This window comes from Lichenostomus cassidix, chromosome 27 (genome assembly GCF_008360975.1).
Source record: "Lichenostomus cassidix isolate B80296 chromosome 27, HeHo_3.0, whole genome shotgun sequence".
Taxonomy (NCBI): Eukaryota; Metazoa; Chordata; class Aves; order Passeriformes; family Meliphagidae; genus Lichenostomus; species Lichenostomus cassidix.
In genome coordinates this window covers 124,801-152,656 of record NC_139507.1, presented here as the reverse complement: position 1 = coordinate 152,656, position 27,856 = coordinate 124,801, and the positions used below count along the sequence as shown (strand labels likewise).

General features: G+C 47.5%; 2 protein-coding genes across 9 annotated transcripts in view; both read left to right on the top strand.

Annotated features, from left to right (window-relative positions):
• Positions 1–31: 31 nt before the first annotated feature.
• Positions 32–27,325, top strand: LOC146426378 (tRNA N(3)-cytidine methyltransferase METTL2-like). 5 transcript variants are annotated; one of them, XR_014856663.1, is made up of 10 exons: positions 32–144; positions 1,722–1,813; positions 6,168–6,529; positions 7,781–7,830; positions 8,446–8,506; positions 9,671–9,810; positions 10,569–10,675; positions 10,870–10,935; positions 12,293–12,557; positions 27,235–27,325. XR_014856663.1 is itself a non-coding variant. In XM_085083372.1 (9 exons), the coding sequence occupies exons 1-9, from the start codon at positions 56–58 to the stop codon at positions 12,442–12,444; spliced, it is 1,119 nt and encodes a 372-aa protein (XP_084939498.1). In that variant the 5' UTR covers positions 32–55; the 3' UTR covers positions 12,445–14,511. The 5 variants fall into 5 exon arrangements, 2 of the variants coding, with proteins under 2 accessions (XP_084939498.1, XP_084939499.1); XR_014856664.1 differs by having other exon boundaries at positions 27,238–27,324; XR_014856662.1 differs by lacking the exon at positions 27,235–27,325 and adding an exon at positions 16,682–21,244.
• Positions 27,239–27,856, top strand: part of TLK2 (tousled like kinase 2) — a 41,137-nt gene continuing 40,519 nt past the window's right edge. For 3 of the 4 annotated variants that reach the window (XM_085083369.1, XM_085083371.1, XM_085083370.1), the window contains exon 1: positions 27,243–27,323. In XM_085083369.1, the coding sequence (XP_084939495.1) occupies positions 27,243–27,323 (81 nt within the window). Of the gene's footprint in view, positions 27,324–27,856 lie in introns of all 4 variants that reach the window. The other variant, XM_085083368.1, reaches the window with a different exon arrangement.

Sequence of the window (27,856 nt, the reverse complement as noted above, 5' to 3'; positions counted from 1 at the left end):
CCTTCGGGTCGGACCGCGTGACGCTACTTCCGTTTCCGGCGCTACCTAGCCCGTCATGGCGGCGCCCTGCGAGGCGCGGGAGCGGCGGCCCTTCGGGAGGCGCCTCCTCACCGACCCCGCCCGACTCTTCCAGCACAACGCCTGGTGCGTGATGGTGGCCGCTGCTGCCCGCTCCGGACCCCGGCGAGCCTCCCGGGGCGCTGCTGCCCTCTGTTGCCGCCCCGCACTTGGCGGTGGGGTGGGGTGGTGTGGGGGTGGCCGGGATGGGCTCGCCGTCGCCGCTGCGATTTGCGGTGTCAGTAGCCAGCCGCAACCTGCCCGTTCCGCCTCACGGAGCCCTGACCGCGGTGACTGCCCTCCTCTCCAGGCTCGCCTCGAGAGACGTTGCCAGGGCTCGGAGCGGGCTGAGGGAGCGGTGGGTGTACGGCTGGCGGCAGGATAGCGGCTGGAGGTCGGGCGGGGACCAGCATCCCCGGGGTGGGCACTGCCTTACGCGGCCGGTTCTTGGGAGTCCCGGGAGGTCCTGAGCCTTCGGGACTGATCCCTGCGTGGTCCTGAGCGCTCGGGACTCATCCACGGAGGTCCTGAGCCTTTGGGTCTGATCCGCGGGGGTCTTGAGAGCTTGGGAATGATCTCCGCGGGGTTCTGAGCCTTGGGGACTGATTCCCCAAGGTATTCTGCGCCTTCAGAACTGATTGATAGGGGGTTCTGAGCCATTCTCAGCCCCTTCGGAATCAATATGCATTCCTCATGTTCCTATGCTTGTAGCAATTGTTTTATTGCTGCGGTTAATAAAGGTAAATTACCTGCTGTTAGAAACCCATAATCTGTCATTCCTCCCTTGGGGTTGTGCCAGGTGTGCTTGGAACAGGAGTTATTTATTTGGATACAGAAGTTATTTTAAGTCAGTTAAGCATCCATATTCTCTAATTGCTGGGAACTGAAGGTATTTTGCATTTTTGAAGTAAATAGAACCTTTTTTGCTCTATGGCTGCTATACCTTGTTAAGAATTGGGTGTGTTTAACTTGTAATTACTGAATATTTACATGTGTCAGCCTGTCATTCCTTCTGGGACTGTTCTATACCAAAGGTACGTTACAAAAGCATATCCTCAGTTTTCCTGTGAAAATTCTTAGTAATCTATTTTTTCACAGACTTAACATTTAAGCCTTTGTTTTGTGAGTTAAAATCAGAAGGCTAATTGCTTCTGAGACAAGAACTGCTTCTTGGGCATTGTATTCTGCTTTATTCACTTGTTTTAATAAAAAAGGCCAAGTGAGTCACTTTAATGATTGCATAGCTGTGTATGTGCATTGAGGTCACTAATAATTCTTAATGCTTTAAAGCTTCCTGCCTATTTTTCTCACAATTCAATTTAATTTAACAGTTGCCTTCCAAACAACCCAAATGCCTTTTATATTTTAACTTGAGGAAGACAATGAAGTTTTGTGCTGATATCCCTCGTGGTTTTAGCAAGGATCTATTCCCTCTAAATTTGGCTGAGCATCCAAAATGGGATAGATTTAGGTTCCCTTGTGTTTGCAGTTTCATGAGTACCTTCATGACTAGGACCTGTGTGTGCTGACGGCTGTTGTGCTGGTGCTGGGCTAGAATTGGGAATCACACCAATGTCCATTTGGAGGGCTCTCCAGACCTTTCTTTTTCCCTCTGTCTTTGTGCTACCATTCTTAGCTCTAGTTCATCTTATTTTTCACAACAGGGATAATGTGGAATGGTCAGAAGAGCAGGAAGCCAGTGCCAGGAGTAAAGTGCAAGAGAACAGCTCACAGCTATTGCCACAAGATAAACAAGGTACTTTTGGAGAGTGTCCTCATGTGGGTCTTGGCTTTGTGCCAGGAATGGAACCATCTGGCTAGAGCTACATCAGAACATCATTAATTCCTCCCTTCCCTCTCTCCCAGTCATTCAGAAGGCATTAACACGTTTGATAATTGGAAATGGAGGAGGAGAAGCCTTTCTGTTCTTAATTTACCTCTCTGTGACTCTTCTAACTTCTCCAGAGACTCCTTCTGGTTGAGAGGAGTCAGATTGGGTTGAGTTTCTTAGTCATGTTGTGTATCTTACAATACTTGGTAATGTTTGTTGTCAGCAAACCTCTTTGACTGTAGAGTTGTTGCCTCTGCTTATTTTAGCTCTCTAAAGCTTAAGTGCTAGTAGCCAGTTTCTTTTTGCTGGTTTGCTGTGGAGTGAGCCCTGATTCAAGCTGATTTTCTCCTGAAAGGGTCTGATAGTGTCCATATCTCTCTCTACAGAGTGAACAAACTGCATGAGAACAATTTCATCAGAGAAAGAAAAATTATTTTATCTTGATTGAAGTATTTATCGTCAGATAAAAGCAAAGGGATTCCAAAGGGTTTTTTTTATTTGGCCTAAAGGGTATTTATCAGTCCAAAATGCAGAGCTTACCTGTCTCTGAATCAAGCTCAAGGTGGTTAGCTCTGTGGTTAAGTCATGGTTGAAGCCGTTCTGAGCTGGTTAATAATGCATTTCCTCCACACCTGGTAGAGATCATCCAGTCCCTCAAATGATGGTGAAATGGTTCTTTGGTGTGATAAGAAACTCGTCTGATGATGATCTTGTTATAGCCTGCCGAGTTCTAGGGTGGATGTGCTCCTTTTGTTCAAATTAAATTGAGTGTGTCACCCATAAGATGGTTCTGAGCACTACTGCAACTATTGAGACACTTCCATATAGCTCCCAGTTGTGTTCACAATAGCAAATTTAATTACACCAAGAGTAACCCTCCTAATTTCTTGGACTCCTAGAAGTATCCAGCAGTTTTCCATTGTGTTGAGTTCATTTTAAAATCTGTTTAGCATTAAAGGGTGCTGTCTGTCATGCTTTGAGAACTTATATACAACTAGGAAATTGTGGAGCAATTTGCTGTTGGAGCATTTTTTCAGGGCTCCATGATGTATTTCCCAGACTGAACAATGGAGGCCAGTCAAATGTTGATGGTTGCTATTTACTGGGAAGTGTGTGGAGACAATGGGATGGCTGAAAAGTAGGGAAGACAGCCCAGGCAAATGTGCCTGAAGGGTCTGGTAGTTTGAGAATCAGAATGTCCAAAGTGGAGAACAAAGGCAGAGTATTGGTCATGATGGCTGTATTATTCTGTAGACTTCTTGGGGATGTCAGGATTTGTTCTGAAGAAGGAGGCAAGCTCTTTGGGTATGTGGAAGATGTGCCTCCTGGCTGGGAAAAGAAAGAAATCCAATTTTCTTGGTTTCCTTTTGAGGCTCCATAATTAGCCCCCTTGCAATTCAGGGGGTCCCTGATTCTCTTCCTGTCTTTGTAAGCAATTACTTTTGTTTTCCCTCCTTTCGCAGAGTGAAGGGGTGAGTATGGGCTTGGCTTTGGGGGTGTGCTTACAACAGGTGAGCAGAAGGTCAGGAGTCCTTATCAGGAAAGTCTTTGGAGGAATCTGGCTTGCACACTGATGGCCCTGTGAGGTAATACCCCAAAAAGGGGCTGAAACAGGTATGTGAACTTTTCTGGCTGGAAGTCTTACTGAAAAATTAGCATGGTCATATTTTTGCTTTAAATGTGTTTCTCGTGTGGTCTTTGTCAGCTGGCCCTTGATTTTTTGTATTTATATTGTCAGTGATCCTTTCTTCAGGGCTATGTAAACACCAAGCTCCAAGGTAAATGAGCTTTAAATAAAGCTTCCCCACATGTGGTTTGGAGTATAACAGCTCTTCAATAGCATCCAACAGAATTTCACACTAATTTACCAAAGGAAGAGCACAATGTCTTGTTCAGAGGTGTAATGTGGCAAAAATGTGGGTAATCCAAAATGGCTGGGCTGGAATTTTGTCTCAGCATTTCAGGTAAGCATTCCACTGCAGTCAGGCTGTCATGGGATTGTTGGAGACAAGCAGGAATCAGGATTTGGGGGGTTTTTTTGGGTGAAAGAGCATATCCGCCCCAGAAGCCTTGCATGTTCCTCCTAGTACATGAGAGAATGACAGTTCAGGACAGAGCATGCTGGCTCTGGAGATCTGAGCTCTCACAACACTTCTTCCAGCATCAGCAGTCATTGAGTTCTTCCATGAAAATTGTGAACTGACCTGGCCCTGCTCACTGTGACCTACAGTGAGATCATGGCACAAACTTACTGCTTGTGTCTAATATAAGACACTAAAATTTTCTTCAGTTTGGGGTTTAAGGACAAGGCTTCTTAAAAGGAGAAAATCCTTGTAGTTGAGATAAAGAGATTATTTTTATATATAGCTCTTTGTGCTGCAGGGATAGATCCTACTAAAAATAGACCTATGACTGATTTGTGCTTCTTTGTTAAAGCCATTTTTGTCTATATTGGGCTGAGGCTACATATTTTTCCAGGTATTCTGGATTCATGTTACTGTCTCACTTTGAAACAGTTCTGTGCTCTAGTGGAAGGCTACTGAGTAAACGGCAGTTCAGCTAATAATGATCTCCAGTCATTTTTATTCAGTAATGCACTTGTTGCTTTGCAAAGATGATTGAGGAATTACTTATTGGAATGCAATTGGGATCTCTGGCCGTGGACGTTAACCTCTCTAGGTGATTCCAAGCATAGGATGCTATAATTAGGTCTTAATTCCCAGGACAGAGAACTCATCACATTGATGAAATCACAGAAAGTCAGTTGAATTTGTAGCTTCCCGTGGAAGAAGTAGTTCCCCTAGATTGTACTTCATCTGAAATCTGTGCATGTGGAAATAAATTTGCAGGTGGCTCAAATTTCACTAGATCATGGCTTCACAAGAGCTATTCCAGCTTCCTGTAATACTCATCTTGTTGCTGGAATGACCCATTTGATACGAAAGTGCTGCTGCTCAATTAATTCTGTTCATCTTTAGCCTGTCTACCTTAGCTCTCCACTGGTACTTTAATACAGTGGTCACTTCTGTTGATTCCCCTCTTTTGTTTTAGTTCCTAAATGTGTCATGCTTTGACGTGCACAGAATTATGTAAAGCAAAGCGCTCTGGACTGGACTGCAGCAAAACATGGAAACCATATGTCCCGGGTTAATGATAAGACTCTCTCTCCTCCGAGAGCAAAGGGCCCCGACACCCCCTCCCCCACCCCCAACAGAACCTCTTAGATGGAAGTGAAGAAAAAACTATTTATTTAACAAAACCACGCAGAGCGCCCTACAAGGCACAGGGGAAGGGGAAAAAACAAGGTGAAAGGCAGTTATTCAACCTGATTAAAAAGTCCTTTTCTCAGACGCAGTCCCTCTCCTCCTCGCCCCCCACCCGGGGCCGGGTGGAGCTCCCTGGAGAGCTCTGCTGTCCTCTGGCCCTCCTGGGTCTCCGGGTGGCAAAGCAGATCGAAGAGAAGGGGTCCAAACGAGGAAAAAGAAGAAGAATGGAAAAAACGGGAACAGAGCTCACTCCGACCCCCGTCCAGCACGCAGTCTCTGCCGGGCGACGAATCCTCCCCCGGAGCAAGGCTTGGAGAAAATGTTTTCAAAACAACCCGCGTTTCTCTCTGCGGCTGGGTGCAGTTAAAAGGACAGGACCACACATTTTTACACATTTTTTTCTTTCTTGGGCATATAAGCCAACGATAGGGGATAAAGGATTATCATATCATCAATCCAAGACACCATGCTGTCCTGTAATCTGGAGGATTACATAAATGCTAACTGAGCTTCCTGCCAGGCCTTAGGAGTTGACTAATTTTTCTGTTTCTCCCCCTGAAAATAGGAGCAGTGTATTGGATGGAAGCTTTCAGCTCCAGGCAGCTCTCACAAAATTCTTTGGGAGCTGTGCTTGACACTTAATGTCACTAGGCTCCAAATAAATTGTTCCAGTGAACTGAACAAATTAGTGTTAGAGATGGAAGTAAAATATGGATTTCTTCATTCCAGTCTCCTTCAAAGGGACTTTTTTCTGTTGCTGCTTCCTTTAAATCCTACTAGGAGGCAGAATTTCCTCTTCTCTCTCTTTTCCCTTTCTAAGTCCTAACAAAGTGACTGTGAGGATATAGGCTGTTTATGTGGAATTGCAAATTTAAATAAAGGTGATTTTCAGTCAATCTCACTTACTAAAGCAGGTTGGTGGATAGATGCCTGGAGGGATCCCTCACTCTCTGAACTGATTAAACCCTGAGACCTGAATTGATGTCTGGTGATGTTTTTGCTTGTGTTCACAGAGGAATATGAGGTGAATGCTAAGAAATACTGGGATGACTTCTATAAAGTCCATGAAAATGGCTTCTTCAAGGACAGGCACTGGCTGTTCACTGAATTTCCCGAGCTGGCACCTAACAGGAACTCAAGCCAAAATAGAGATTCTGTGCATGAATTTAGTAAAACAGAAAAATCCAACAATGATGGGCTGAGAAGCTGTGAAAATGGCCATTGCTCATTGGAAGCCAGGATACAGAGTCAGTCAGACCTGATAAAAAGCCCACCTGGGGGCCACACAGAGGAGTTGGCTGCACAGGAGGACAGTGATCTGAGTCAGAGTGGTGGGGATTACCCAGGATCAGCTGCATCTTACCGTATATTAGAGGTAAGAGCTGTAAATCAAAGTCACCATCAAAGCCTCCCTTGTGTCAATGTGACTGCAACATAAAAATATGTATCACTGCAAAACAGCAAGGGAGTGGATGACTGCCTTCAGTCAGTAAAATGCAAAAATCAGAGGGCAGCTTAGAACTGAACTAAAATCTGTTTGGATTCTTTTGGTTCAGACTCTGAATTGGCAGAGCACAAGGACCATAAGAACTTTACAAATTGAAAAGCCAAGCTATTGCTATCAGATGTTCAAAGTCATCTTTTGAAGAAGCTGGTTCTACTCAGCTGTATAAAGCTTTCCCTTGTCATTTATCTTTTGCATGTTTGTGCTGATTCCTGTTTGCCTTGAGAGGTTTGAAACAATGAAGTCAAGAATGTGAAGATGGTCTTGGGTTTGTTCCTTAGGGTCCTTGTGATGACAGGGAATCCCAGACTGATACAGGCTTTGTCCCAGAGAAGTCTGTGGCAATTATAGTTATTGGACTCCTGACAGCTGGTTGTGACCTTTTGCTCTGCCACCTCTAGTTGTTCACTGCAGGTATTACTGGATTTGTTTAATACTTTGTCTTTTATGAAAGGCCCGCCCTTCCAGGGAGAGTTAGTATGAACTGTCCTGATTTTTTAAATTTAATCTGACACTTTAAGATTTCCTCAGACTTTGGTGTTCTCAATATGCCTTTCCTGTCTCACCTGAGCACTTTCAGTAACATCTGTCACTGCAAACCCTCTGTGGTGTTTTCTGCTCAGTCTATTTTAATTTTACTGATTCCTTAAACATTCAAAGGCAAATTCTCAAAATCTATACTTGTGTGAGCCATCATCTCTTCAAATGGGAACAAGTAGAAGGAGTAGTTAGAGTAAAGCAAACCTAACTTCTCTGTTGCTCTGATTATCTATGGAAGTGAATGTAACTCATCCATGCCCTTTGGCAGTGCTTCAGTGACTCATACTGGTTGTTATGCTTGGGAATCCAGCAAAAACAGCTTTCAAAGGAGTAACAATATATAGTTTGTTAGTAAGATTTTGACAAGAACTTGCTTAGTGGTTTACCACATGTAATCCTGTTCCGTAGACCTTAACACGCTCAAACCCTGCAGGAACACTTAAGAATGGTCACTGCCATGCTCAGCTCTTACTCATGAGTTGCTCTTCATTCCATGGGAATGTCAAGAGATGATTGGAAATTATCTGAATGGGTGTGCTGAAGGAGTTATGTTCACTGTGTACATCTCCTCTGTTTATGCAGGTTGGCTGTGGGGCTGGGAATACAGTCTTCCCAATATTACAAACCAACAAGTAAGTAGTGGCAGGACAAGAGGAAATGGCTTCCCACTGCCAGAGGGCAGGGATAAATGGGATATTGGGGAGGAATTGTTCCCTGGGAGGGGGTTGAGGCCCTGGCACAGGTTGCCCAGAGAAGCTGTGGCTGCCCCTGGATCCCTGGAAGTGTCCAAGGCCGGGTTGGATGAGGCTTGGAGCAACCTGGGACAGTGGAAGGTGTCCCTGCCCATTGCAGGAGGGTGGGGCTGGATGGTCTTTAAGGACCCTAACCCAAACCATTCTGGATTCTCAGTAGGTTTTTACCTGCATGAGATACCAGCCTCTGAAAAACAATTGGAAAAATGTTCCATGTGCTCTTAGTTTGGACAATCTCAGAGAAAGGCCAAATGCAAATGGTATCTTTGCCATCTGCAACTTCAGTTTATTGTGTTTTGAGCTTGGAAGCCCTTGGTTTTAGATCCAGAAGGAAAAGGAAGCAGTCAGTTCCATATGAGAATAACAGGCATAAAGGAGCAGTGGAATCCACCAGATTTTGCACAGAACCTAAAGCCCGGGATTTCTGGGCTTTGTGCATTTGAAACACTCCTTAATTCCTCAGTATAAATGATGAATTTCTTTGATTTACTGCAGTGACCCAGGCCTGTTTGTTTATTGCTGTGATTTTTCTACAACAGCTGTGGATCTTGTCCAGGTAATCTCAACAGTGACGTATGAAAATGTGGGAAGTATGTGGGGCCAATTGCCTGTTAACACAAATCTATTCCAGCTGCCAATGACTCTCTAGCTGGCAGCTTTCTGGTTTTATCCAGCCTTGGTGCTGACCCTTGCACTGGGAAATCTGGAAGATGAACCATCAAAGATTGTAGAAATTAGGGAAGTAAAAGTTCTCAAAATGTCATATTAAGAACTAACAAGTCAGCCAGATTTTCTGCCCTTGCGGTTGACAGTACTTTTCTCAATACAGTGCTCTTTTACCTGAGTAACTGCTGAACTTTGAAAACATTCAGGCTATTTTTTAGCAGGAACTAAAGCTGATTTTGGTTTGTGTGAGTGTTACTGTCACCGTAGTTCTGGGAACATGGTCTGATTGCTTCTGCAGAGGCAGCTGAGGAGGGATCCTGTTTGTGGAGCAAGAGGCTGGGATTTAGTCAAAGGATAAATACCACTAATAAATTTCAGGTCATTTTGATATGAAGTATCAAACGCAGTCAGTTGCTTGCTGAGCTGAGAGGGGAGCCCAGTGCCAGAGTCAGCATCCATTTCCTCCTCTGGATATAGCACAAGCACTGTTTGTAAAGGCATCTGCAATCTGTAGCATCAGCTTTAGAAAAGTATATTACTTCTAAAAAAAGTCTAAATCTGATTTTTAAGAGTGTAACTTTAGGCAACCAGATTTGATTATTGGGGTATGGGGAGCATGTGCTTGTAGATGAAATTATTATTAATTTCAATGATGCAGAGAGGTGCCTTGACACTCTCCCTTACATACAGGTTTCCAATTTAACAGTATAAATCCCTTGCTTCTTACCACTGTTAGTGGAAAAGCTGACCTTAAAATGTGATAAACCCTGAATCTAGTTTGGGTTTTTTTCAGTGCTGATTGATTGTAACAAGACCAAAGCTCTGTAAATCTCCTGTGTGTAAATATTTTTTCACATTTCACCCCTGTTCCTTGCCTACCCAAGGAACATACCTGATACAGAAGTCCAGTGAGGCTGAAACAGATCTCTGGACACATCATTTGATTATGTGAAAGTTAAAATACTCCATACAATACTAATAATCTGTATATTCCAGATAATACTGAAAACAGGGTGTGCTACTAATGTTCTTACTTTCTCTCCCTCAATTACAGAATAATGCAGAATATGATTCTTCTCGCTGCTTTGCATTTGTCCATGACCTGTGCAGTGACCAAAGTCCTTTCCCAATGCCAGAGGAGAGTCTTGACATTGTTATTCTTATCTTTGTCCTCTCAGCAATTCTTCCAGAGAAGTAAGTTTTAATGATTCCTTCTGATTGCAGAAGATAATTCTGCAAGCTGGAGTTCTTTCTTAGTCTCCTATCAAGGAAAATTAAAGTTTGTTCTGTTTGTGGTCTGGTTTTCCATGAAGCCTCTAAAAATGAAATTAACAGGTATATGCTGTTGTAACAAATTCTGACAGAGGACAGGGTGGTTGTGAAGTGCTACGTGGCTACAGGTGATCATTGCTGGGGTCACTGTTCTGAGCCCCAGCCACACTGAGCACTCAGCACCTCTTTGGAAAGTATTCTGCTGGATTTTCAGGCTCAAAGGGTAGATGAATTTCTCACATGGGAGGTGGCAAGAAGGGAGGGTTCAGATTCAGAAAACAGGTAAGGAAAGTGCTGTGGTCTCAGTGTGATAATTGTTACGACCCACACTAGTCTCTTTTTCTGTTTCCTTTAGTTTTATTTCACAGTACTTCTCTTCAAGTTTGCTTACTACTTGTTTTACAGAAACCGGCAATCTTTGTAATCAGTAAGAGAGAACAGTTAATCCCTGCTGGGGCAGGATGTTATCCTTGTAGGAAAAAAGCAAAATGAGGGAGTGTCAGAAATAAAGAGGCCAAATAAAATCATCCCACCTGACTCTGGGAGAGCTCAGAATGCTGCTGGCTTTGGGTAGCTCTTTATATGAAGCTGAAGCGTGTAGAACTTTATACCATCTTTTTGGACAGAAACAAGCATGATTTTGCAGCATGTTGAGCGCTCCTGGTTTGTTCTTCTCTCAGGATGCAGTCCATCGTGACCAGACTGAGTCGCCTTCTGAAACCAGGGGGAGTGATCTTGTTACGAGATTACGGCCGTTATGATCTTGCCCAGCTTCGGTTTAAGAAAGGTATTTCCCTTTCCCCTGGAAGCTCTTGCCACATCACTAGTAGATTCTGCTTCTTTGGAGCTGTGTCTGCCCTGTTTGGAGGCGGCTCATTAATTCCCCAAAGCACAGTGTGCCAGAGAAGGGCCTGTTGTTGGATGGCAATTGTTGATTTTTAAGTGATTAGTGATAACTGTTTATATCCATCTTGCCTGCAGGTCAGTGTCTGTCTGATAACTTCTATGTGAGAGGTGATGGCACCAGAGTCTACTTCTTCACACAAGGTAGGAGGAGAAACATGCCTCTGGCCATCCAAAAACATCCTTCTGACTCTCCTCACCACTTCTTGTCCCTGTGCCCTCCAGTTTGGCCACTAGATCTTTCCAGCCACTTTCTTGGAGCACTGTGAAATGTTAAGTGTCTTCCAATTAAACAGTGACCTGGGCTTGTCAGCTACTGGTGTAAGCATGGCATGGTGAATTCCTTAGTGGAAAATCCTTTAAGAGGAAGACTGGTGTGTTTGGTGTGTTTGCTACCCTGGGAGGGGTGGGATTGGAGGAGCTCTCCTTGTGTCTTGCCTGGAGATGATGAAGGGAGATAGACACCACTTAGCGGAACTTTCCCTTAATTTTTCCCCTAATTTCCTATGAGGAAATCAGAAGGGTGCGGTTCAGCATGGAGCTAAGGCAGCCCTTCCAGTTCTTGCTGCTGCTTGGTGTTAGCAGCAGTTATTATTCTCCCAGTTCATCATCAGTTACACCTCCAGTCCCTCTGCTACAGGCCCCTGTGCACAGTCAGTTCTAGAGCAGTGGCAGAACTGAGCTGTTCCCCACTGCGCAACTCTTGTTTGTCACAACAAAATTAATGTTTAATGTGTGTTTGGCAAACACCTCACAATGGAAAGCATCTGATAAAGGAGCTTAAGCTGGGACCTGTCAGGCTTTTCCTACAGAAACTCCGGACAAACCACGTGCTCCAGGAATAAGCTCTGCTGCTCAGCAGGACTTGGGCTGGCTTTGCCCACAGTCAGGGTGCTGGGGCACTGTGAGACTTATTTGCTTGGTCAGGAATGCCTGCCAATGGAAGTGTTGAAGCCTCGAGGGTTCTTAGTGCTTTAATTGGGCCCCAACAGGATGTGGGTTTTAAGGATTTTTTTTTTCCCCCCAAACTTAACGTTAATGAATCCCATTCCCCTCCAGCCTACGTAGCACGGACCTTACTGCCACCATTTAAAAGTATAGGTCTGATCCTGTTCTTCGCTCTTGCGGACTCTGAAATTCCTCTGCGCAGCGGAGGGGAAAGAATGACTCTGTCCCTACTTACCAGAAGATGCTCCTTAATCAGTTACTAGAGGCAGTACCCATGTCTGAAACTGTTGCTGTTTTCTTTGTCAAGTCGCTGTAGTTCTAGATGTACTCCAAATAATTCTTCTCTTCTTTGCTAGAAGGGAAACCTGAGTAAGTGTGATGTTAAACTCACCTAGTTTAACAGTTACGAAGTTAAGTCTTGTTTGATCATTTCCCTGCCAAAGTGAGGCCATGGATTTCCTCTGGCCCATCTTTGGACTTAGCTTAGCCCTCAGTGTGAGTAGGTATCAGTTAAAAGCTATGGCCTCCTCAGTCTCCTTCTCTCTGCTTCCAGATGAATTAGATAATCTCTTCACCACAGCTGGGCTGGAGAAAATTCAGAATTTGGTTGATCGGCGCTTGCAAGTGAACCGTGGGAAACAGATGATGATGTATCGGGTGTGGATCCAGTGCAAGTACTGCAAACCTGCCACCCCTCAGCCATGAGGCACCTGGGCTTTTGGGCTGGAGCCTCTTCATGTCTCCTCCTTTTGACGTGTGTGAGGGAGTTCTGCCACCCAGGACCTCAGTGCCTTGTACCATGCCTGGCATCACTTCAAGTGAGTTTTGCTAAGGAAGAATGTTCCGAGAATAGAGCAAGCTATATTTTAGATGTCATAGAATCACAGAACATACTCAGTTTGGAAGGACCCATCAGGATCATCAAGTCTAACTCCTGGCCCTGCACAGACACCCCAATAATCCCACCCCATGCCTGAGAGTGTTGTCCAAACATTTCTTGAGTGCTGGCAGCCTTGGGGCCATGACCATTCCCTGGGGAGTGCCCCAGCACCCTCTGGGGGAAGACCCTTTCCCTGATCTCCAGCCTAACCCTCCCCGGACACAGCTCCAGCCATTTTCTCAAGTCCAATCCCTGGTCAGGAGAGCGAAGAGATTGGTTCCTCTGCTGTCCCTTGGGAGGATGTTGAAGATCCCAGTGAGGTCTGACCTCAGGCTCCTCCAGCTGAACAGACCAAGTGCCCTCAGCCACTCCTCATATGGCTTTACCCTCAAGGCTCTTCACCATCCTCATGACCCTTCTCTGTATGCTGTCTAGTGGCTTAATGTCTTTTTTGTATTGTGGTGCCCAAAACTGCCCCCAGCACTTGAGGTGAGGCTGTCCCAGTGCAGAGCAGAGCAGGACAATCCCTTGCTGGACCAGGGATACTTTACCTAATGCTCCATGGACATGGGTGTCCCTCCTGGCTGCCAGGGCCCTGCTGACTCACATTCAACTTGTCATGGACCAGGACTCCCAAGTTCCTTCCTGCAGCTACTCTCCAGCTTCTCATTCCACAGTCCATCCACACATCCAGGGTTGCCCCTTCCCAGGTGCAGAATCCAGCACTTGACCTTGTTGAACTTCACACGGTTGGTGATTGCCCATTTCTCTGATTTGTCAAGGTCTCTCTGCAGGACCTCTCTGCCCTTGGGAGACTCCACAGCTCCTCCCAGTTTAGTGCAGTTGGCAAGGTGACTTAGTATTCCTTCAGGTCCTGCATCCAGATCATTAATGTGGATGTTGAAGAGCACAGGGTTGAGGATGGAGCCCTGTAAATGTCATGCTACTGGTTTGAGTTTTAAAAATTATTTATGGTTTTAATTTAAGAAATGGTCACAGTTTCTTACAGCAGCTGCGCAAGTTGAGTAGTGACTTGCTTATACTCTGGAGTTCCGCATGAAACAGGAGAGCTCCGACCTCATCTCTGTCTTGTGTACTCTTGTCTTGGGAGCTAACATACAACGGATAAATCTGCTCTTCTCTGCAACTGCTCAGTGACATGAATCCCTTGGCCAGCTTATCTCATGCAGCCGTTTCCTAGTCATTCAGGTGTGCGCCAATCCATGAGTTAAAATACATTCATCTGAAGGCAGGAACTGAGACTGTATGAGTCTTTCTGTGCCTGCTTTCCCTGGATGCCTCAAGGTGTGGAGAAAACCTGTGGAGAAAGCAAATGATGCTGCCCTGCCCTCACTGTCCACAGGGATGTCCACCCAGGGAACCAGCACACAGTAACTCAGGTGCTGTAAATTCCTCTCAGACAGGGTTCAGGTTTTCAAAGGTTTGGTGTTGATGCTGGTTTTAGGGCACCTCCAGAGTGCAACAGATCAGAAGCAGCTCACAGGACCAGGGCTTATAAATAATTACTTGCTTTTTCTACTGGCTGCGGTCCCTGGGTCACAAACTGCCCTGTTATGGTGGTGTGCTAAACCGAAGCAGATGAGACACCTCCTTAGATCTAAAATCTGCAGGATGTTAATTTCTGCAATCTTGTTTACTTTCTTGGAGGAAGCCAGCACTGGCTTTCAGAAGGTGTTTCCCCACCTTTGACAGCAAATACCTTTTATCAGCTTGTTTTCTTCTGTTATTTTTAGGGTGTGGTACAACAGGTATTAGAATAAATGTCATGCTTTTCAATGGTGGTTTGATTCATATAAATCAGGCTTGCAAAAGCCTCAAGTGGTTGTGAGAACCTGGGCCACCATTAAAGAACTACAGTTTTCTTTTTCTGTTGTGAGTCTCACTAGTGCCTGCCCTTGTATTTGGAGAAGAGAAAGCCTTGGCTAGTACCTCTTACTTTGTTTTAGTTCATAAAGCAACAAAATGAGTGTGACTTGCTGGCTGAAGAGCAGTTCCCATGTATTTTGTTAGCCAGGCACTCCTGTTTGGAGCTGGCATTGCCTAAGAGTAACTGTCGCCTCAAGAGCTACATAGGTTATGAAATAACTGCTGTCTTGAACTAGAGGAGAGGGGGTAAAAAGCTGAGGAAATGTCATTGCTGTGTTTGGAAACCCTGCAGGAGCCCTGGAGTGATGGACCAGGAACACCTTGATTTGGGAAGGGTAGGAAGGGACTGGGCAGTACTTCCGGCTGGGCATGTGGCAACATGATGAGTTTCTAACTTCCAAGTCACTGTGTTGTCCTGCAGGTATTGCTTTGTTTGCTACCTAAAGGCTTCTGGGTTGGGACATTTCAGCCCTCCCTGGGGAATGTAACCCAGGGAATCCATTCACACTACGCAGGCTGCAGTGCTGGAGCAATGGAAATGCACCATTGCTTTTTTCTGTATCTGTCTCTTTTAAATAATGTTGAATCAAATCAAATAATTTTTTTTGGAGGGGAATGGAAGTCAAATAACTGGGAAGAGAATTCCTGTTCAGTTTGTTGTGTATTTTCTAAAGGTTCTTGGCCAAGAATCTTCAAACTTGCAAATGAAACAGGAGGAGATAAAGCTTGTCTCTTCTGAAGCACATTTGGCTTCTGCTGAGCACAAGTCTGACCCACCTCAGAAGCTATGCAGTAGCTGCTGTGTTTTCATACTAAACCTACAAAGTCTGGTTCCCTGGCAAGGCTGAGGCCTCAGGCAAGATCTAAGCAAAACACAGCTCAAGGCCTCTGGCAGCAGGTGAGCAAGCTCAAGTCTCCTCAGCTTATCCAGGCACAGGGTCAGACTTAGCAAGTGCGCTGTGAGCATTGTACCTGACGTGACTCGTGTAACCGGCTCAGTGGCAGACATCCTGTGTGTTACTGGGGCCCCAGGCAGTTCCTTGGGGTCCTTTCCCTCTTGGTCCCTGGAGGAAGACCTCTTCCTGGGATAGCTTTATCTCCCTGCAAGGAAAATTATTGACTGGGGTAAACAATCAGCATAATTAGTGTGAATTAAAGTAATTTGAAAAATGCCTTATTAATCATCCAAAGGTTTGTAAGCAGTGCAGGGAAATGTGGTTTTAATTATAAAAAAGATTTATGTAAAGTTGATGGACTCCCCTTTAAATTCAAACTCCTGAACGGGAGAAAATGAAGGCTAATGATTTATTTGGTTTTTGTTTCAAGGCTATATCCCAATTGCCCGGTTTTAACTTGGGCTTCATGCGAAAACTTACAGCTCTGTGAGCATGGAGCCATTGAAGTAGCTCTTTGCCTTTCTTAATGCTCTTAGTTCTGCTGAAGTATTTAAACAGTCACTCAGCAGGGCCCATGCTGGGCAGACATGCTTTTGTTTCCAGTCCTCTTGGTGGTGTTCAGAAAGCAACAAGTTAATGGCCTTGAATTGAGCCAGGCCTCCTACAGACAGATAGTGTTTGAGCTTCCTTCACTAATCCCTGCCAGCTCCTGTTCTCTCAGAAGCTGCTGCTCTCCTGACAGTCCAGGCCTTGCTTCCCACACAGCTCTGCTCAGGTACCGCGGTCCTGACTTGGAGCAGCTCCTGCCATTCCCATCTTGGGCCTGGTGAGCAGGCTGGGTTGCACGAGCTTTCCAGCATGTTCAAAGGAAATCTCCAAATTGACTTTTACCATGCTGAAAAGCCGGGTTAAGTGCTTTTAGTGTTTTGGGGTTTTTTTTTTCTCCCCTCTTCCTTCTTAGCAGATTAACATTAACTTTAAAGTCTTGCTGAGCATTTCTGCTCTGGTTGTGTTCCCAGCATTCCAGTTCTTGTGGTCTGTGGTTTACAGGCAACGCCAGCATGGCCTGATGAACCTCCCAAGCAGAAGAGATGATTTCATAGCTCTTCACAGGCACTGCCCCAGTGATCTTGGAGCCAGGCATTGTTACACTTTGGAAAATCTGGTCCTGGCTCTTGCCAGAGGATGGTGGATTTCCTTGGAGATTCATAGATTGTCTTGGCTGGAAGGAAGCTTTATCATCACCTATTGTGACCCCTCTCATAACCTTTTCTTGTAGGGATAATGCCATCAAGCCTGTGACTTGGATTTGGACTTGGAACTAGTCCTTCAGAAGGGGTTTTGATCCAGCCATGGTGCTGAGGGCTCCATGCAAAGGAGAGCAGAGAAGCCTTTTCCTCCCCAGCTACATCATTCTTCTCACAACATCCTGGTTTCACAGACAGGCTATGAATTGGGAGGCAGGAGGGAACAGGGGAGGTGATGGGAACAAGGGCTGGGGGGTATTTCTGATGCTGTCCCTTCAAAAATAAGTAAATTGTAAATTCCACTGCAAATTGGAGCTTTCACAGGGTCTTCCTGACAGCACAGCAAATTGAGAACAGCAGTCATCCATAGTGATTTGGATTGTTACAACAGTAATCATCAAATTCTTCTGACCAGGGGCATGTATGATCAGACACAATTGTCTTCTCTCCCAAATAATTCAGCTCCGCCTTCTCTGGGTATGCCACCACCATCTCTAATCTGTAATGAGTTCTAAAGCTCCAGCATAAATGACACCTGATTATTTTCAACAGAAGAGAGGTGTGAGCAGAGGGAACCTCCCTATGCACACACCAGCAGCTTTTGGCACTGTATCATAACAAAAGCTGGAAGAGCTTCTCTCTGTCATTGCCATAGGGATGAGCCTTGGCTTGTCCCTGCTGGATTCCCTACAGGAATTGCAGACCCAAACTGAACTTAACTGTTTTTCCTGAGCTCTAATGAAAGATGCACAGGTTCTAGTGCCTAGAAGTGAGGGTGGAGCTGCAGGGATCAAGTTATTACAGGACCTGGGGACCATCCTTCCATCTCTGCAAACACAGATGGAGGGAAACTGATTTATGCAGTCTTTGTTCTGATCAGTCAGCAAATCTGATTTGTCAATCAGAGAAGTGCCACCATTTTTGGGTTTTTGCCATATTGGGGAAAATAAGTCCATGAGAGAGGATACCACAATCAGGATAATTTTTGCTGTTCTAACTATTCCTCTGCCTTGATGGGGGTGTCTGGCACACATCCTTGTGTATAGTGTCCCTAGACATTGACTTCAGCAGAAGTTCTGATTTTAACTGTGTTTCAGGGCAAAATAGAAAATACCAAAAAAACGAGGATTAGGAGGAATTTTTTGGAGGACTCTCCTGCAAAGTGAGGTGCTCTGGAGGAAAAGGAGTTATCAGCTCTGTGCTTAATCAGTAAAGCTCTGGAGTTCCTGCTTTTAGCTCTTGCTGAAGGCATTAAGTTCCTGTGTGTAACTGCCTGGCTGAATGGGAGCTTGTGTTGCTTAAAAAGTGAGACACGTTGCAGAAAGTACCTTTGTAGGCAGCCTTGAGTGCTAATCTGAACTAAATAGGATACAGCCACCTTTGCTACAGAGAGCACAGGCAAAGCCTGGACAATTGGCTGGAACACAGGCAGGGAAAGGCAAGGGAATCTGAGCCATGTGCACCTCTGCTTTTCCCTCCTGCCCGAGGGTCATATGGCGTGACAGTTGTCGTGTCAGTGAAGGCTTTCTGTCTTTGACCCACAGTGGGATGAGCAGGAAATGGCTGCAGTTGGAAAGCAGTGATGGCAAAGCTCACTAGCAAGTCTTACATGTCAGCACCTGCCAGCAGCTCCCAACCATGGCTGTTCCCGGAAAAAAGAAAATCCTGGTGAGGTTTGGACCCTGCTGTTCTAAACTGTGCTCTCTGGTGTTAACCCCAAAGAGCCCTCCCTCATTGCAAGCACCACCAGCAGGTTGGTTTTGGGGTCGAGTGTGACTGCTCTATTCAGGTTGTCTTTGCAGTCCAAAGGATCCTTGTAGCTCTTGCAATTCCATGTTATGAGGAAGCTGGGGAGTTCTGGAGGATTGCAGCCCGATCTTTGGAATATGAAACTTAGTTTCAGCTCCTGTGAAGTCGAAAGCTGTTGGCAGTCCCTGGTCAGAGGGGCGGGACTCACACCTCTGTGGTGTGTGTGGAACAGGGGCGGGGATCTGCTCGGTTGGAAGGGGAGAGTTATCACCTTTCCCTAGGGTCACTGGATGTGGCTTTCCTCATTTGGAGATGAAATTGCCTGATCTGCCCTCGGACTGCTTCTTCATCCCTGGGACCAGGCTCAGGGCATGCTGCATATTCCCCTCACCTGGGGGCAGTCCCTGGGCAGGGCCACCTCGCAGCCTGTAATTATACAGCCACATGGCTTTTTCCACATTCGGTGCCAATGGTGGATGTGAAGAGGTCGATGGAGGTTGCACAGGAAACTAAATCTATATGGCTTTTCCACAACTTCTAGTGAGTTCTTCCCTACTGAGATGAGCCTCGTTAGGAAGGCTGGAATATATTTACATTCACTGAGAAGCTGAATATACTTAGAGAAATGTGTGTGCAGTGACTCTGGCTTTACAATAGGACGTTGATTTAATCTTCCTCTTACACAAATCTCAGAGCAGTTTGTCTAATTAAGGCTTTCCAAAGCCGTATAAGGTAGGGTGTTATTATGCCCATTTTGTGCAGGAGAAATAGAAGCAAGGGGCAAACCCTGCTGAGAATAAAGTCCTCTTGTATTCTGGGAAGCTGAGAGTGAGTGAGGACAGGGAAGGACTTGCTGGCACATTCAGAAGAATCACATTGTTTCCAGGTGCTTGCAGAACTAGGGGATGTTTCCAGTACCATGTGCTTTGGGATCACAGAGGCATTCCTTTCCTACATTCGAGGTTTGGTTCCCCTCTGTTGGGCCGTGGCAGCTGCACAATTCCAGGTGGCTGCAGGATTCCAGGTGCCTGCATACAGCTGCGTTTCTCCTCCAACAGCAGGACACACATTGCTTTGGATCAGGGCCCTGAGGCTGCTCTCAGCTTGCTGCTTGTGTGGAGGCTGAGTGACCTGGACGCTTTCCTACTGGGTTTGGGTATCAAAGCCTCCATAATGGAGGCTCCTGAAACTGTAGACGGAGGGGAAGGAACAACCTCCGAGATAAACTCCATTGTATGGGAGGGTGGAGGCTCTCAGAATGGCCTCAGGAAGGAGTCAGACAATGGCATGTTATCTTTGAGGAGCTCAAATGCCAAATTTTCTTCCTAATGAAAATGAGGAAAGACACTTTCAGTGTTCCTAGTGTGGCAGAAGCCCTACCTTTAATAGGCAACAATCCACACAAGGGTGACACGTTTTGAATGCCCCAAGCCTAGAAAAATCTTCACTGGCAGCTTGTGCCTCATTAGGTCTAACAGAATCTGCTGTGCAGACAAGGGTTGGCCTCTTCAGGATGTGATGCCTGGAGGTGACATCATCCCCTGGTGCTGAAACCTTAAAAAGCCTGTTGAGTGTTAAACTCTTGTGGGTTTTGGTTGGGTTTTTTTTTCCCCAGTGCTATAAAATTTGGATTTAAGATCACTGATGCCGGCTTTTACATTTTAAAGGATCAGGTTATTTGTTGTTTTTCTCCAGTGCCCAGCTGCCCATGTCCTGGTATCACTGAGGAATCTCAGCTCTTCTTTTGCATACCTTACATCAGTGGATTTCCAGACCTTGTGGCAGTACCGAAATGCCTGGAAAAATACAGTTAGAGTATTCCACAAGCCTGGAAAGCACAGGCAAAGAAAAGTCATCAAAACCCATTAAAAAGATCAGGATCTTGACTTCTGTAATTTTATTTTTTCAAAATTCAAGGCAGGAGGAACTTACATGCTCTGTTAAAATCACTATAAAATCTTTGCCAATTTTGGTCTAATCTAACCTGGGTTAACAGAGAGGCTATGGTGGGAAGGCAGGGCTTGCTGCTGTTTTGCTGAGTGTGCTGTCCCTGTGGAAGGGAGCTCCAAGCTCTAGTCAAATCTAGTGACAAAAGAAAATGGCTGCAGTAGCTGGGTCGTTCTTCAGAACATGATACAAGTGCAGCATTCTAGGGATATCACTGACATCCAAGGAGGCTGAGATAAGAAGAGGAAAGCTACCACAGGAATGTAATCAGAGGCATTAATACTGGCTGATGGCAGACCTGGAGAGCGGGATGTGCATGGGAGGGATCTGGCAGAGCTGATGATGGAGGAGGGGCTGGCTTGTCCCCATGGATGAGACAATACTCGGTCAGCCATGTACATAGTGTGTTGCTTATAACCAGCTCCTCTGAAAGGACCAGAGCTCAGGGACTCTTACAAAGTTAATGAAAAAAAAAAGGAAAACAATAGTTTCATGCATCACTCAAGTGTGGGCTGGAAGGAGTTTCCCTGCATGAGAATCCTTGGAGATCCAAATAGTCTCTTCTTTTGCTAGGCCAGAATGCAAAACACACAGAAACTGCTCCCAGACTGTAATACGATGGGGAAAATGGAGTTGAGGTCAACAGAATCTTGATTTCTATCCTTACATTCCTTTAGTTTTGAAGCTCTGTGAGCTTTCAGAAGTAGTATCTTATAAGTTGATATTAGAGTTTTTAATTGAATCCAAAATTTTCCTGTATGAAATGAGCTATGTACATATTCCAGCCACTTTGAAGTAGCAAAACTTTCCCTGTAAGAACATAAACTCACAAACTGACCTTTTCTTGCCAGAAGCACATTCCAATAAGCTGTCTTTAAAAAAAAATCAACAAAAAACCCCCAACAAACAAACAAACCAACCCCCCCAAACAAACAGAAAAAAAAACTCCACAGCACTCAAAAAACAAACAGTCCACCAGTTCTCTGCTGAGTCCAAACCCAGGGGATCAGCTTCCAGCAGACAAGATGTCATAAAAAATAGTCCAAGTTAACACCGATAGTTGTATTTTTACCTGAGAGACCTTTGCTGTTCCAGGGACCCCAATATTGGATGTACTGGCACAGCACAGTTGGAAGTGTTGTACCAGGTTGGGCTTGTGTGATGCATTCCTGTTCAGAGCTGTGTCCTGATGGAGTGTAGGAGGAAAGCATTCTGAGATCACTGATCACTGGGAAATTTATCCAGTAACTTCCTACTGTTAGCCGACAAACTTGTCTAAAATCCCTTGTTCCTACCTGGCACTCTGCTGACAGCACGTAGGACCCTTAAAGGCTGCTCTGCCTGCTTATGGTCAGAAATACAGTTAAAACTTGTTGATTCCTTCTGTCTCCATGCCACTGAGAGACTAGCTGCCATGTCTGGTGTGAGGTGCAGTTTTGGCATCTTGAAAAGGAAACTGCAGATTCCTGCACTTTCTAGGAAGTGTTGCTCTGAGCTGCTCTGTGGAGGATGAAGGTGGAGAGGACCATAGTTGAGTGCGTAGCAGAGGAGAGGGGGGAAGGATGTGATTACAGCCAAGGATGAGCTGCTGAACATCCAGAAGCAGAGCTGAGCTAGCAGAGCCCTTGACTGCAAAACACAGGGGCTGCCTTCACAGAATGTACTGAAGGGAATGGGCCCCAGTCCTGAACTTGCAAGGGAGAAGAGAAATCCCAGTCATTTCAGAGGAATGCAGGGCAGGAGAGGGGTGAGTCACAGGAGGAGGATGGTGCAACCTTAGTTTATCTATTCATTATTAGATGTCACCACCTCCTGCTCCAGCCTGACCTGGCAGAGCCCAGAGCTGTGGCCATGGGTCCTCTGTCAGGCCCGGAACTCAGCAGTACATCAGGGGATGTCTTGGAAAACATTCATGGCTGCAGTGGATTCTCCAGGTGGCTGTTACCTCCCTGGGAATTTGGTCTTGGTGGAGGGAAGGAGAGGTATGTTATTTCGGTGAAAATGACAGTGATCAAACGACCATCAGAAGATGAGAGATGTGGCTGCCCTATCCCTGAAAGTGTCCAAGGCCAGGTTGGATGGGGCTTAGAGCAGCCTGGTCTATCAGAAGATGTCCGTGCCTATGGCAGAGGTTGGGATGGGATGGGCTTTGGGATCCCTTCCAACATAAACCACTCCATGATTCTGTGATAGCCAAAGGTTCTTCTGGTGGCCCACGTGGAAATACTTATGGCATTGTAATCCCTGGCAATGCATAGAGAAGGAGGAGGAGGTGCCCCATCAAGTGCTGTCCAAAAAGCACAGGAAAAGTTAGACCAAAGTGACCCCCATCACCCCTAAAACACAAAGGCGGGGACAGTGCCATAGATTTGGTGTTACTGATGTCCAGTTTCTGCCCAGCACTCTGAGGGAGTGAAGTGCTCTCTTTGGAGCTGGAGCTGTTTCCAGGGGCAGTGAAGGGGGATCCAGAAGAGCTGGGGGGTTCAGTAAGTCAGTCCCTTTATTGGGTGTAACGTCTTCCACATCTTCTCCACTCTCCACCCAAAATCACACTGAAATGCACAAATTAAATTTATACCTCCTTGAACGATGTTCACTGCAAGTGGTCCTAATTAACATTCCCTAAATGGCTGTGATTAGCTACCAGCTGATGGAATATTTACTCCAGGATCTTTTCTTTAAAAAAAAAAACATAACCCAACACAGATACAAAACACTATTTATTTGTTTTACAACTGCCTGCCACTGGTCATGCTGAAAATGTGACTTACGGAGTGGGAGCTGAAACTAGAGTAGCTCTTGTACTGAAAAAAAACATTAAAGCACAGGAAACGTGGCGTGTGCGAGCAGGCAGCGCTCCCAGAGCCATTTGCTGCACCGAGTTAAATAAGTACGATAAATTAACAATTTTAAAATAACACAACTTCCCCCATCGCCTTGCAGGAGCGGTTTTTCCACAATGCTTTGCCGGCTCCTCTCCACATCCCCTTTGCCAAACTAGTCGGTTCTAGTTTGGTCATAAATTGCTCGATGTCGCGCAGTTGAAGCAGAGGTGACGGATGTCCCTTGGCGTTTCCAGCCCTGGTGAATCCTTTATCGAGCTCCAGGAACCTCCGCTCCCTTTGCTAATCCACGCCTGCCTCCCCTTGGACAGGCCTGGCCACTTCCTTTCCCAACAATCCTCTTCTGCTTGTTTGCTTTTCGGAAAGCTGATTCAGCCTTGGAGCGAGCGGGTGCAATGCCTGCAGCGCTTTGGGTCCTGCCCCCACTGCCTGCAATGAGCCAAATGACGTGTAATTGAATTGCTCCATACAACCTAGGACAAGCCCTATCTTTATGAATTTTTGGGGCTGTTTTCCTGAATGTGGTGGCAGCTTGGCCTTGGAAAGGGGAGAGCAGACTGTGTGTCATGGGGGCTGCTGGGGCACCCGGGTTGTATCTCACACATGATATCCATGTTGGATCAGCCCCAAACCAGAGGCCCAGCCTGTTCTAGATGGTGCTCCCAGGGGGCAGAGATGGAATGGGGGTGAGTTGGGGGTGCTGAGGTGTCCTTGCACCCTACCTCAGGGGAATGAGGGTGGTTTGGGGAGCGAGATTGCTCATGGGTGTGTAAGATTGAGAGGAGAGGAGGTGAAGAACTGGAGGGTGCATGGATGCCACACCTGCACCCCTTCTCTGGGGCATACTGAGGCAGGGGGTAGGTCAACCTCTTCTCTCCTGGTGGCGACATGTGCACAGGCCTGCCCTGCTCCCCAGCCCTGGCTGGATCTGACCCCCTCCTTGTTCCTGTCACTCTTCAGCACCCCCTGGTCCCCCTAGGACCCTGACCCTTCTGCCCCGTCACCTGTGTGATCACCCCCTACCCCTCCCTTGCTGATCCTCAGCCCTGACCTCACCCCAAGGCTGGATCCAACCCCCCCTTTGTGCCTGCTCCCTCAGCCCTCCATGACCCCATAGACCACCTTGACATTTTGTTGTCCCCCCAGCCCCACAGGACACTGATCCTCTGCTGCCTCCCCATAGGTGCGTGACCCCTCCCCAGTACCCCCCAGACCTGGATCCCAAAGCTGGATCTGACCTGCTTTTGAGCCTGCTGCCCCCTCAGCCCTCCCAACCCCCACAGGCATCCTGACCCCATGGTCCATCCTGACCCCCTGCTGCCCTTCCCATGCCTCTTGCTCCCTCCAGCCACCAGCCCCCCATGACCCCATGGTCCATCCTAAACCCCTGCTGCTCCCCCAGACCTGTGTGACACCTGCCATGACCCCCTGCCCCCTCAGACCTGTCCTGACCCCCAGGCCCTGATGATGCCCCAGCCCCCCCCGATCCCATAGGACTCAGACCCCCTTCTGCCCCCCTGCCCTATGTGACCCCCACCCCCCATTCCTCCTGCCCCTCGGACCTGCCCTGACCTCTAGGCCCCACTGACCCCCCTCCCACCTGCCGCCCCCCGCCCCTCCCTCCGCCCCTTAGTCCCCGCCCCACTTTAAGCCACGCCCCTTGACCCCCCTCTCTCCCCCACCGTGCAAGTCTCGCGAGACGCGGCGCGGTTTCCCTAGCGCGTGTGCCCCCATCGGCCGGGCCGGGCCCAGCGCCGCGGGGCGGGAGGGACGAGGGGCCGCACCTGCCCCGGCCCCGCCGCGCCCGTCGGCCCCGTGCACCCCCCGCCCCGCCCGCCCCACCTGCTCGCCGGGCCCTCCCGCGAGGCCTTTGTCCTGCCGCCGCCGCTGCCGGCCCGCGCGCGCTCCGGCCCGGCCAGGCTCTTCACGCGAGGCCGGGGATCCGCGGCCTACTCCCAGCCCGGTGCCCTCCCTCCCCATCCCCCGCCACTCTTCCCCTCCGCCCTTCTCAGCCCCGGTGCCCGCAGCGGAGGCCGCGGAGCCGCCCCCGGCCTCCCCCTCCCGCCCGTGCCGCCGCCGCCGCCGCAGCAGGTTCCCTCCCTCCCTCCTCCTTCTCCTCCTCCTCCTGCTGCTGCTGCTGCTCCTGCCCCCGGCGGCGGCGGGATCCGCGCGGTGCCCGGGGAGCGCTGGGCCGGGCGGCGGCGGCGGGAGCGGCAGCGCCAGGTGAGACCGCCGGGGGCGGCGCGGGGACCCCTCTCGCCTCGCCCCCGCCAAGCCCGAGGGTGTGTGGGGGCCGCCACGGGGGAGGCGGTGGCGGGGGCTGGTACCGCGGGCCAGGCTGGGTCACGGCGGGAGGGCCGCGGCCTCATACCCAGGGCGGCGGCAGCGCGGCCTGGGCCCCTTGCCGGGCACGGAGCAGCGCAGGCCCCGCGGCCCGGCCCAGTCCGGCCCGGCGGGCGGGGGGTGAGAGCGGGGGGCAGCGCGGGGGCGGAGAGGGTTGGGCTCGGCCTGCGGAGCCCCGGGTTGAGGCGATGCCGGAGGAGACTAGGAGGAGGCCGAGGTGGTGCAGCAGCTGGCAGCGGGGTAGGGCTGCTGGCTCGGCGGCTGGTGCCTCTGCGTCCCGGGTGGGTAGGAGAGGGGTGCTGGAAGTCCCGTCCCGGGAGGGCAGGAAAAAATGCCAGTCCTGCCTGGAGGGGTGCAGGGGGTCTCGGGGCAGCCCCCGGCCAGGGGGACTTGTGTCAGTCTCTTCCCCAGAGCGGCATCCCGGCGTGGGGATGCGATTCCCGGTGGATGGTCGCCCCATGATTGCCGAGAGCCTTGGGAGCACTTGAACATCTTGGCGTTCGCGGCTTGTCTGTCATTTTCCTCGCTGCTCAGATTTCCTGTTTTGAAAACTGGGCTGAGAGCTTTGTTGGGCTTTTAGAGCCTGTGGCAGAAATATGGTTGTTAAATAACCACGTTTAGGATCCCATTAGTTTTTGAGGCTTGTGACTGATTTGGGAGAGCAGTTGTGAATGCCCCCGGATGGATTCACTTTGCCCCTGTGACTTGGAGCCGCAGCGTTTGGAGGAAGCAGCAGGGACAAAATGGACAGTTCATAAAAGGAACAATTGTGCACTGCCTGTTCTAGAGGGCACTTGCTGCCCTTCAAGAACTTTCCTCATCGCATATGCTCTTTATACAGCAAATCTTTATTTTCTGTTTCTTGCCTTTTTTTTTCTACCTTAGTCCAGAAAATGAAACTGGAACAGACATTTCTGGAAATGAACTTGATTGGTGCAGTTGGGAAGATGGGATTCACAGTTATAATGAACAGTGAATTTTGTCCCATTTTTTCTCAGTTCAGGATTTGAATTATGTATTTCCTGATTTTTAACCTGTTTACACAGTTATGTTGGGTGGGTTTTTAACCCTTCAGATAAGGCATCCATAGTGTTGGATTGCCAAGAGATAACCCAGGCACATCCAGGATGTAGAAGCTGCTGTTATTTTAGAAGTATCTGATGCTTTACCTTGTAAATGAAAAGGTTTAATCGTGCGTTATTTTCTTCTTATAATCCCACTCTGTGCTTGGAAGAGCCAAAGCTGTTGTCAGTGAAATCTGGAGTTCGTGGAGATCGAGTATTTCCAGGATTGGCCAAAAATAAATTATGGGGTAAAGAATGTTGCTTTTTTTTCTCCTAGTCATGCAGCACGGATGAAAAGCTCTGGAGCTTTTAGTCATAACACTCTGGTCCCATGTTTTCCTTTTAATAAAGCATCCAGTGGGAGAATGTGACATAATTGCTTTCTTGGATTTAGAGATCTTGAAATGGCTGGTACAACAGAGGAGAGGAAACTCCAGCAGGGTTATGGTTTAAAAACAATAATATGGTGGCAAAGTCATGTTATTATTACATGGTAATCTTGCATTTCTCTTGCAAGAAAATGCTCTCTACGTGGTTGTGCTGCAGAACAGGCACTTTTAAGTCTCGTCAGTGGCACGGAATATTAAATGTCTCTCTCCTTTCCTTGCATTGCATAATCTGAGTGTTGTTCTCCCATAGCAGCAGAAATGATGGAAGAATTGCATAGCCTGGACCCACGCAGGCAGGAGCTCCTGGAAGCCAGGTTCACTGGGGTTGGGGTTGCCAAGGTGAGTGTGCGTGCCTGTGGTGGCAAGTATGACTGCTTAGCCATCCCACCCTGCACTTTATTTAGGCTTTTTAATTTCTACATGGATCACTTTGCTTTGCAAACAAAATTCTGTATCACTAGTTGTGTTTTGACCTCTAATTTGTGTGAAGTATGTTTAAGAGGAATGAAAATGGGATCTCTGTGAGCAGATGTTTTGCTATTCAGAAGATTTGGGGCTCTAAGTTCATAGGAGCTGTTCCATATCAAGGCAGCTTGTACGCCCAAAGAACTCTCCATGTCAATTTTGTAGAAGTGGGAATCTCATCTGGCTGATCCTTTCTCCAAGAATACCTTTGAGAGCTGAATTTGGTTGCTGGTGAGATACAGTGTCAAGTGTTGTGTGTTGGGTACAACATGTAACCAGACTGAAACTTTGAGTTATTCCCTTCTTTGGGGTGCAGGAGCTAAAATTGTCTACCCCATCACATGGAAGACACACAGAAAGTGTTTGCATGGCAGCTCTCCTGTGTCTGATCCACAACCTGCCAGTAA